The sequence below is a fragment of the Gekko japonicus genome, unplaced genomic scaffold (assembly GCF_001447785.1).
Source record: "Gekko japonicus isolate JY-2015 unplaced genomic scaffold, Gekko_japonicus_V1.1 scaffold1082, whole genome shotgun sequence".
Lineage (NCBI taxonomy): Eukaryota > Metazoa > Chordata > Lepidosauria > Squamata > Gekkonidae > Gekko > Gekko japonicus.
The window spans coordinates 548,482-559,517 of record NW_015173155.1 but is presented as its reverse complement, the minus strand read 5'-3'; the positions used below and the strand labels follow the sequence as shown (position 1 = coordinate 559,517).

Below are 11,036 nucleotides of genomic sequence, written 5' to 3'. Positions count from 1 at the left end.
TCTCCCTCGTCCCAGCGCAGGAAGCCCTTCCAGGGCCACGCCTGGAAAACTCCACGCAAGCCTGAAGTCCCTTTGCCATCTTCTGCGATTTCTTTTGCTCCGCGTGGGGGGAAGGAAAAGGGCGCCCCTTCCCGTCTAGGGCTGCCCGTGTCTATTGCGGACTAGCGCCTTGGCGCGCGCCTCTTGCGCCCTCCCTCCCAATTCTCGCGAGAAGTGACGTGCCCGGGAAGGGGCGGGGCGTGCGGGTGTCATGGCGGCCCCCAGGGGTGGCCCACGCGTAGCAGCTGCAGGTGCGCGCTGAGCCAGGCGACTCCCGCCGCCGCCGGGAGGTAAGGGCGAAGGAAGGGGCTCCGCTGTCGCCTCCCGACTCAGGCGGGGGGGGGGTGTCTCCGTTGCTGGGAAGGGTCTGCCTGCGAAGCGGGGTCGTTGCTGGGGTCCTGCAGGGTCCTCCGGAGACCTTTTCCGTGGAGAATCTGGCGCCGCAGTGTTCACTCCAAGCTGAGTTAGTGTGAGGCAGCACACAGTTTTTTAGCCTCCAGCTCACAGATTTTGTCTTCGCTCAGGAAGGAGGACTCCAGAGCAAACTGATTTCTGCAGCAGCCAAATCACCTGCTCACAATTCTAATGCCAGGAGCTCACAAGGTAGAATTGTTGCTCATGAGACTCCACGGCTTAGAGGGAACATCCCGGGTCCGGGAAGACGGCGCTTTCCGTTCCAGACGTGCTCTTGTCCCGAGTTCCGGGCCGGGGGAAAGCACGACTCTCCCGAGCAGTGTTCCCTCTCAGCTGAGTTGGTGTGAGATAGCTCACAGGTTTTTAGCCTCCGGCTTACCCGTTTTTGTCTCAGCTCAGGAAGGAGGGCTCCAGAGCGAACTCATTTATGCAGCAGCCAAATCATTCCCTCACAGCTTTAATGCCAGGAGCTCACAAAGTAGAAGTTTTGCTCACCGGACTCCACAGCTTAGAGGGAGCACTGCTCCAGAGCAAACGGATTTATGCAGCAGCCAAATCGCTGGCTCACAACTTTAATGCCAGAAGCTCACCAAGTAGAATCCAGACCTTATCCAGACCTATTCCATTCCGTGCTCCGTCTGAGCTGAGTTAGTGTGAGCTAGTTCACCGTTTTTTAGCCTCCGGCTCACACTTTTGTCTTATCTCAGGAAGGATGGCTTCAGAGCAAACTGATCTATGCAGCAGCCAAATCCCTGGCTCAGAACTTGAACGCCAGGAGCTCACCTAGTAGAATCTTTGCTCACAGGACTCCACGGCTTAGAGGGAGCATTGCCTGGGGGTGGGCCCGGGGTCTTCTGGGGGGCGAAGCCTGACCCACACACAGTCTCTCCGTGGGGCTGCCCCTCTGCCTGCAAATGCTGCAGTCCCCCCTTCCCCTCCGAGGACAGTAGGCAAAACTGTTAGGGCTCACAGGACTCCACGGCTTAGAGGGAGCATTGCCTGGGGGTGGGCCCGGGGTCTTCTGGGGAGCGAAACCTGACCCACACACAGCCTCTCCGTGGGGCTGCCCCTCTGCCTGCAGACGCTGCAGTCCCCCCTTCCCTGCCGAGGACAGTTGGCAAAACTAAGTTAGAGGGAAGTTGGGTTGCCCGCCTCCAGGTGAGGCCGGTGTCTCTTTTGGAGAAAATCCCTGTTTTGGAGGGTGGATGGTATGGCATTATACCGCACGTGAGCGGGAGATGTGGCTACTGCATAAATTAGTTTGCTCTGGAGCCCTCCTTCCTGAGCTGAGACAAAACTGTGAGCTGGAGGCTAAAAAACTGTGAGCTAGCTCACACTGACTCAGCTTAGAGGGAACACTAGTCTCAACCACAGAAAGCAAGTTGGTGTTTTGGAGGAGCCTTTCCTTGGAGAGGGGCTTGGCAGACCCTAGTGGGGTGGGTTTGCTCCTCCCCCAAACACACAAACCGATTTTAAAAATTTAAATTTTGTTGTTGTTGTTAAAATGGATTTTTAATAGACTGCTATTTGAGGAAAAACCTCTCTAAAGATAGTTGGTGGGGTGGGTTTGCTCCTCCCCCAAACACGCAGGGTGGATAAGGATCAATTAAAAAAACCTGATTTTAAAATTTTAAATTGTTTTTTTTGTTAAAATGAATTTTTAATAGACTGCTATTTGTGGAAAAACCTCTCTAAAGATAGTTTTCTATTTAAGATACATTATAGTGCAAAGGTTATTCATCATGAAACATGAATAAAATTTTAATTATGTAGCAGAAGGCTGTATATTCATGCGCTGCTTACATTTTTTGGTAAATTAATTCCATTAATCTATTCATGATGTCATGCTCCCCCAGAGGTTTCTGTAAGATTATTTTGGGCAATTTTGCTATCTAGAAGGTATTATCACAGATGCTGGGTTTTGCAGTTCTCAGACCTGTGAAGTTGTGTCTGCAGAGATAACGTGCCTCTTCTTCATGCGACAATGTTATAAAACAAACACACAGAGATAAGAGACCTCAGTCCTATTGGTCCTCTGCAAATCTATGCACACAGAATTAACCCCATATCTCTTTAAGTGCCAAGTTTCAAGATTCAATAAATGTAAGATTGCTTGGGATGGAATCAGTGCTCCCTCTAAGCTGTGGAGTCTTGTGAGCAAAAATTCTACTTTGTGAGCTACTGGCATTAAAGTTGTGAGCGAGCGATTTGGCTCCTGCATAGATCAGTTTGCTCTGAAGCCATCCTTCCTGAGCTAAGACAAAAGTGTGAGCCGGAGGTTAAAAAACTGTGAGCTGGCTCACACTAACTCAGCTTAGATGGAGCACTGGATGGAATAGGTCTGGATAAGGAGGAGATGTGAAGAGCGAAGTGTGAGGAAGGAGTACAAATGAAAGTGAATCTTTTTGAGCAGAATACTCCAGAAATCTTGAGATATTTGTGAGTGTATTCTCATGGATGTTTAAGCAAATACAAGAATACATATGCTATATAATGTTATTGTTTTAGTTAGATTTATACCCTGCCCTTCACTTGGGAGTCTCAGAGCGGCTTGCAAACTCCTTTCCCTTCCCCTCCCCACAACAGGACACCCTGTGAGGTAGGTGGGGCTGAGAGAGCTCTTTCCAGAACTGTCCTTGAGAGAACAGCTCTGACAGAACTATGGCTTGCCCAAGGTCATCCAGCCGCTGTGAGTGGAGGAGAGGGGAATCAAACCCGGTTCTCCCAGATTAGAGTTAACCACGACACCAAACTGGCTTATTGTTAATGTTATCGTTAATGATTGTTTTCTCCCGCCAATAAAGTACAGCAGAAACGTTGTCCAAATCTGAATGATTAACCTATTAAACTGGAGATAGTTCACCTTGCAATGATTTCATAGTTATTTGTTCAAGTGGTAAATAACCAATCATTAATATTCTGATACAACAAAAAGTTACGTGAAAAGTTATGCTAAAACGAAACCTTCATCTGGTTTGTAAATATTAAGGCTAGCAAGAATGAGCCTTTATATAGAATATATATATGTGTGTGTGTATATAATATAAAATATATACTACATATAATATAGAATATGTATTATATAGAATATAATAGAAACCCATAATTTAAATCGAGTCTTGCTGCCTAGTGATTTAAATTGTCATTCACGTCAAATTCACCCTGCGTGCACACACACACATATCTTCTGGCTGCCCCCCTCCTCTTTCATGCCAGAAAACTGTCCTCCGCCTGCCCCTTGAAGTCGTGTGCTTTCTCTCACTCTTTCATGTCTATTCTCCACTCACCACCACCACCATTGATTTCTCCCCCTCTGTGTTTCTGTAGAAGTGCATTTAATATCCCCGTTTCCAGAACAAGGGTCCGGTAGGTGTGACGAAAGCTCCTCCCCTGCCACAGCTTTTGGTAGTCTTTAAGGTGCTCCTGGACTCCTGCTGTTTTCTGCTGCTACAGACAGACTAACACGGCCGCCCATCTTGACCTTTCTCCAGTTTCCAGAGAAGAAGGAGGGAGGGGAGGGGTGAACGTTCCTTGGGGTGCCCTTCCCCTTATTTGGGTAGCCCCTGGGCACCTGGCAGGTAGCGATCTTGCCGTTAGCCTTTCCTTTCCAAGCCCTTGTGGCTCAAACGGTTGGCAAGCCTTCTCAAGCCTCCTTTGCCGTAGGGTCTAGGGCAGTGGTGGCGAACCTATGGCACGGGTGCCAGAGGTGGCACTCAGAGCCCTCTCTGTGGGCACGCGTGCCATCGCCCCAGCCAGGCCCAGACCATCATTAAAGTGTCGAATTCTCTGCCAAATAATTTTAAGTAAATGAAAGCATTTGGGATTGCTTTCCTTCCTTTGTTTGGATCATCTTAAGTAAATGTATGAGTTGTCTTTTCTAAAGTAAAACCTCAGTATTCAGGTGTGTTGGCACTTTGCAATAAATAAGTGGGTTTTGGGTCGCAGTTTGGGCACTCGGTCTCTAAAAGGTTCTCCATCACTGGTCTAGGGACTTGGCTGCTCCTTGGTCAGCCTTCTGATTCCTGCCCTGGTGAGGACAGGATATTCACTTCCCTGCTTGGGAAAGCTGGGTATGTCTCCTCGGATTAATTTTTTGTTTCTCTGCAGATATTCTGTTCCTTCTTGGTGGTGGCCCCCCTGCCCACACTTGTGTTGGGATGCCTGAAACACCTGATGCTGCTGTCCACTCACGCTCGATCCGGAGGTCTGGCTGGAACCCAGGCGGAAGCTTGCATAAACACTGTCCTAGCGGCGCCCCTTAGGAGTCGGGTTCGAGGGGACCCTAAGAGGGTTGCGTGATGATGGAGGCGGAGCCGCCGCCTGAAAACCAGGATGCTCCGGAAGTGGAACAGCCAACCTATGACAATTTGGAAGCGGGAGAGGATTTCGAACCCGCAGCTAAAGTGCTAAGGTTGAATGGGGATCAGGAAGGCCACGGAGAGGCGGGAGAGAGCCTCTCCGTAGCCGAATCGCTTGGAGAAGAGCCCAGTCTAGAGGGTGCATCGTCGTATCTGGAGGAAGAAGCGAGAGACGACGGAGGGGAAGTGGCCCTGGAAGGTGGCAAATATTAGTGAGTGTGGGTTTCTTCCTGGGGCTACGGTTCAGCCTCCTGACGTACTTCCGAGGCAGGCCAGAGCAGCCGTGGTTGCTGACGGAGGAAGGATATGGCAGTGCTGAGCAGAGATCGTTCTTGAGGTTCATTCTCTAGAGCTGGGTACCCAGAGGTTGGGTGAGAAAGAAAAAATATTTTGAGAAATTAATTAAACAAAATAGATGCATGCACTATAAAGTGCACTGAAACTAAAAGTTAAAAACATCGGCACAATCTGCTCTGGACGTGGCAAATATTTGAACTATCATCATCAAATTTATTGTATTAGCCATTGGCCATAACAAAGATATTTGAACTAAGAATTCCTGATTCTGCAGAACCTGATACATTTGGATATTTCTAGGTTAACATCCTTGAACCAATAAAACAGGACCAGTAATTCAATATGTCTAGGTTGATAACCTTGGAACCACATTTAAACAGGACCAAACGCGTTTCGGGTTCCAAGGCCTTCCTTGTACAAAGACAATTTTTACCACTGAGGAAGGCCTCGGAGGCTGAAAGTGTTTGGTCCTATTTTAACATGGTTCAAAGGTATCAACCTAAAGGTAAAGGTTTCCCTTGCTCGAAAGCCAGTCGAATCTGACTCTAGGGGGCAGTGCTCATCTCTGTTTCCAAGCTGAAGAGCCAGCGCTGTCCGAAGACTTCTCCGTGGTTGTGTGGCCGGCATGACTAAACGCCAAGGCTCATGGAACGCTGTTACCTTCCCATCGAAATGGTACCCATTTATCTACTTGCAGTTTCTTGCTTTCGAACTGCTAGGTTGGCAGGAGCTGGGGGTTATCCATCCATCAACCTAGATATATTGAATTATTGGCCCTGTTTTATTGGTTCAAGGCTTCTGACCTAGAATATCGAAATGTATCGGGTTATATAGATTCAGGACTTCCTAATTCAAATTTTCACCACTTCCAGGGCGGATTCCGCCAATGTTTTTAAAGTTTTGTTTCAATGCTCTTTGTAATACATACATATATTTTGTTTAATTAATTTCTCAAAATATTTTTCTCTCTCTCGCCCAGCCTTTGGGTACCCAACTTTGCTGCTTCTTAAGGTTGGGTCCCCCCCCCCCTTTCTGTTTTGGTTCATTCTCTAGAGCCTGCCCTGCGTGTAGAATGTGGGAGTGATTATTCTAAGATGGGGCATGTGGGAGGAAGGTGTCGCTGAGGAGGGTGGAAAGGCAGGGTCTCAGTTTTGTAAGTCTGTAAATAATGACCTGACCTGGATGTTGTCATGTCTCAGAAGCTAAGCAGGGTCAGCCCCTGTTCCCTCTAAGCTGAGTGAGTGTGAGCTAGCTCACAGCTTTTCAGCCTCCAGCTCACACATTTTTGTCTCAGCTCAGCGAGGACGGCTCCAGAGCAAACTAACTTATGCAGCTGCGAAATTGCTCCCTCACCACTTTAATGCCAGTAGCCCACAAAGTAGAATTTTTGCTCACAAGACTCCACAGCTTAGAGGGAGTATTGCCCTATTCAATATTGGGATGGGAAATATTGGGATGTGTCATGGTGCAGACACAGTGTTCCTCTGTTGCCTTGAAAACTCCCAAGGAGTCACTGTAAGCCGCAACTTGGCGGCCCTTTTCACCACCAAAACGGAGCTGGCCCTGGCCTGAAGGACCTGGTTAGCCCGCTCTCGTCAGATTTTGGAAGCCAAGCTGGGTCAGCCCTGGTTAGCTATGGAAAAATTGCAGAAAAGGGCAACTCGAATGATAAAAGGGTTGGAACACTTTCCCTATGAGGAAAGGTTAAGGCGCTTAGGGCTCTTTAGCTTGGAGAAAAGACGACTGAGGGGTGACATGACTGAGGTTTACAAGATTATGCATGGGAAAGAATAGGTAGAGAAAGAGGTACTTTTCTCCCTTTCTCACAAGACAAGAACTCGTGGGCACTCCATGAAATTGCTGAGCGGTCGGGTTAGAACGGATAAAAGGAAGTACTACTTCACCCAAAGAGTGATTCACACATGGAATTCACTGCCACAGGAGGTGGTGGCGGCTACAAGCATGGACGACTTCAAAAGGGAATTAGATAGGCATATGGAGCAGAGGTCCATCAGTGGCTATTAGCCACAAGGTATAGATAGGGGCTCTGGGGCAAGGGATGCTCTGTCTTCTTGGTGCTTGGGGGGGCAACAGTGGGAGGGCTTCTAATGTCCTGGCCCCACTGGTGGACCTCCTGATGGCACCTGGTATTTCTGGCCACTGTGTGACACAGAGTGTTGGACTGGATGGGCCTTTGGCCTGATTCAACATTGGCATCTCTCCTATGTTCTTATGTTAGTACTTGGGTGGGAGACCACCAGGGTCACTATGCAGAGGCAGGCAATGGCCAAACCCACCTCCGAAGGCCTCTTCCCTTTGAAAACCCCACGAGGGGCTGTGCCTTTACGGCCCTTTCAGCCACCGTGAGATCTCGTGACCAACTCTCCCCTGATTTTGCTCTTCTCCTAGTTTCCCCGCGTACGACTTCTCGGAGCCCCCCCAGCTTCTGACCGGCTCTTGGGCGGAGTACGGCCATATCCCGGAGAACTTCCTGAAAGGCTGCAAATGGTGAGGACGGCGAGGGGGTCCCGGTGGCCTTGTCTGGGGACGTAGCCTTGGAGAGGGGGTCCCATTGATGGGGTCCAAACTGACTGAGACTGACCAAGAGAGAGATCTTGGAGTCATAGTTGAAAACTCACTGAAAATGTCGAGGCAGTGTGCGACTGCAGTAAAAAAGGCCAACGCTATGCTGGGGATTATTAGGAAGGGTATTGAAAACAGATCAGCCAGTATCATAATGCCCCTGTATAAATCAATGGTGCGACCTCATTTGGAATACTGTGTGCAGTTCTGGTCACCACACCTTAAAAAGGATATTATAGCATTGGAAAAAGTGCAGAAAAGGGCAACTAGAATGATCAAAGGGTTGGAACACTTTCCCTATGAAGAAAGGTTAAAACGCTTGAGGCTCTTTAGCTTGGAGAAACGACTGCTGAGGGGTGACGTGATCGAGGTTCATAAGATTATGCGTGGGATAGAGAAAGAAGTACTTTTCTCCCTTTCTCACAATACAAGACCTCATGGGACTCATGAGTGGTCGGGTTAGAACAGATAAAAGGAAGTCCTTCTTCACCCATAGAGTCATTCACACGTGGAATTCACGGCCACAGGAGGTGGCGGCTACAAGCATGGATGGCTTCAAGAGGGAATTAGATAAGCACATGGAGCAGAGGTCCATCAGTGGCTCTTAGCCACAAGGTCTAGATAGGAACTCTCAGCTTGGGGCAGTGATGCTCTGTATTCTTGGTGCTTGGGGGGGGGGCAATAGTGGGAGGGCTTCTAGTGTCCCGGCCCCACTGCTGGACCTCCTGGTGGCCCCTGGTATTTTGGGCCACTGTGTGACACAGTGTTGGACTAGATGGGCCATTGGCCTGATCCAACATGGGCTTCTCTTCTGTTCTTATGAGAGGAGTTTTGCTTCTCTCGTCCTGTGCTTTGGTCGCTAGGAAATGCGGGACTCCTCACTCTGGGGGAACTTTTTATCTAGCAAGCCTCTAAATAGTGTTGGTGGGCTTAGACTTGGTAGAGTACTGAGCCTTTTCCCTTCATTCTTACCTTTCCAGTGCTCCAGAGTAGAAATGTGAAGGCCCGGAAAAAAACCAGAAAAATTCGGGGAAAAACTGGTTTCCCCCCGTTTTTTTCCCGAAGCCTTTTTTGTTTTTTTCCGAAAAATTGGAAAAATTGAAAAAAGAAAAGAAATGAAATTGATTATGGAAGATTTTATTTTAACATGATGAATAAAATATTTTTAAGACAAGGTGTTCAAATATTTTCCAAATCATTTCATATATATATATATGGTATCAGATTGATCTAATTTCTGTGCACTGAGGACAAGCAAGTCCTAGGTTACAAACTGAACTCTCCAATGCAAGAACAAAATGCCTTTCTTCCTTTAGGAGGTGCGATTGTCAGAAGAAAATAAAAAGGTTTCAGTTTTGTTTTTGCATGTGGGTGGGTATTCTGTTTGTGATAATTGTTTGGATACACTATATTTTTAATAGGCTAGTTGTGATAATTTCATGCCAAGTAAAAATGTCCATAGTCGTATTTTATGTTCCTAAAGTAACAGAATGACTTTCAATCTAGAAAAGACAAAAGAAATGCTAATGGAAAAACCGGGGTTTTTTTCCGAGCTTCAAAATTTCCGGAAATTTTACATCTCTAAGCATCCCACCCCTCCCGGGCTGTTACGCTGGACAGGCCGTCAGAGTGCCCCGGAGGCCGGCCAAAGGGCTCATGAATCTACACTGGGCCAGGGAGGTGTTGCGGAGGTCAGAGTGCGGGAGAAGGGCTCAGGGGGAAAGAGCCGTGTGGCAGGGCAAGCGAAGGCCACCGTGAGGGTCAGTGAAGGGAGGAGAAGTGAAGGAAGGCAGTTCTAGGCAAAGAAAGAAGGTGACTGAGATGGGAGGTGGAAGGCAGTGATAGGAGTTCTTGGGGACTGGAGGGTGAAGAGGCGATAGTTGACATTTCCCTGGATCGAGGTGGCTGGCGCTCCTTGGGGGGGGGTGTCTCCTTTCCCCATTGTTGTGCCATTTGGCCCATTTCCCCTAATTTGTGAGATCAGCGTTTGGCACCTCATGTCCTCCTTCAGTGCAGAAATATGGGTGTGTGGGGGTGTTGATGTGATGCACTGGGCAGCGCCTCTCTCTCTCTCATGGTCCCGCTCACCCTCTCTTTAGGGCCCCTGATGGGACTTGCCTGCTCACCAACAGCGCCGACAACTGCCTGCGCATTTACAACCTTCCTGCGGAGCTGTATGCGAAAGAGTGGGAGACGGTGGCGGAAATGGTAGGTGGCGGGGACCGGGAGCGAGCGGAAGGGGTTTCTGCCATTTTACAAACCCTCCCTGCCCTTTGCTCCTGTCCTGAGCAATTAAATTTGCAGAGGTTTGTGCAGACACATCAAGTTCTGTTGTTTTGCTATTGGTGACTCTTTTGCTCTGTCTTTGACACGCTGGAGGGCAGCTCTTCTGGAGAGCCAGTTTGGTGTAGTGGTGAAGTGCGTGGACTCTAATCTGGGAGAACCGGGTTTGATTCCCCACTCCTCCACTTGCAGCTGCTGGATGACCTTGGGCAAGCCAGAGTTCTGTCAGAGCTGTCCTTGAAAAAGAGCAGTTTCTGTCAGAGCTCTCTCAGCCCCACCTGCCTCACAGGGTGTCTGTTGTGGGGAGGGGAAGGGAAAGGAGTTTGTGAGCCGCTCTGAGACTCCTCTGGGTTGTGAAGGGCGGGGTATCAATCCAATCTCTTCTTTTTCTTTTGAATCCATAATGTTAGCCATTCGGGTCTCTTCTTGGAAGTGTGGGATCTCAGTCTTTTTCATAAAATACAAACCCGGGGAGTGTCAGACTCCCCCTCCCCAGTCTAGTTACATTCAACAACTCTCTTTTGGCAGTGAAAGCTTATTGAGTTATATGCAAGATCCAGAAAGCCACTGTGTTAGAACTGAAGACTGTTGGCGGGTACAAGCTTATTATGGGAATTTCAAGCAAGCCCCATCCATCCCCCCAAGCACCCCTCACGGGGCGTGCTCCTCCTAACATTGCCGTGCCAACCAGGAGAGTTAGATGTCCTGGTAATCTAGAGTCCGAGATGGCACAAGAATGTGTTCTTTTGTTCAGTTTGGTGTCGTGGTTAAGTGCACGGACTCTAATCTGGGAGAACCGGGTTTGATTCCCCACTCCTCCATTTGCACCTGCTGATGTGACCTTGGGTCAGTCACAAGCTCTGGCACAGCTGTTCCTGAAAGAGCAGTTTCTGTCAAGAGCTCTCTCAGCCCCACCCACCTCACAGGGTGTCTGTTGTGGGGAGGGGAAGGGAAGGGAGTTTGTAAGCCGCTCTGTGACTCCAAGTGAAGGGCGGGGTATAAATCCAATCTCCTCCTCCTCCTCCTCCTCCTCCTCCTCTTCCTCCTCCTCCTCCTCTTCCT

General features: G+C 48.8%; 2 protein-coding genes across 2 annotated transcripts in view; both read left to right on the top strand.

Moving 5' to 3' along the window:
• The window catches only part of LOC107119813, a 33,695-nt gene extending 28,943 nt beyond the window's left edge, over window positions 1-4,752 (top strand). The window contains exon 7 of the mRNA XM_015422404.1: window positions 4,561-4,752. Within this exon, the coding sequence (XP_015277890.1) occupies window positions 4,561-4,752 (192 nt within the window). The remainder of the gene's footprint in view (window positions 1-4,560) is intronic.
• WRAP53 (WD repeat containing, antisense to TP53) overlaps window positions 238-11,036 on the top strand; it is a 22,852-nt gene continuing 12,053 nt past the window's right edge. Inside the window, exons 1-4 of the mRNA XM_015422410.1 lie at window positions 238-329; window positions 4,561-5,023; window positions 7,518-7,616; window positions 9,791-9,899. Of these exons, the coding sequence (XP_015277896.1) occupies window positions 4,752-5,023; window positions 7,518-7,616; window positions 9,791-9,899 (480 nt within the window). The 5' untranslated portion in view covers window positions 238-329; window positions 4,561-4,751. The remainder of the gene's footprint in view (window positions 330-4,560; window positions 5,024-7,517; window positions 7,617-9,790; window positions 9,900-11,036) is intronic.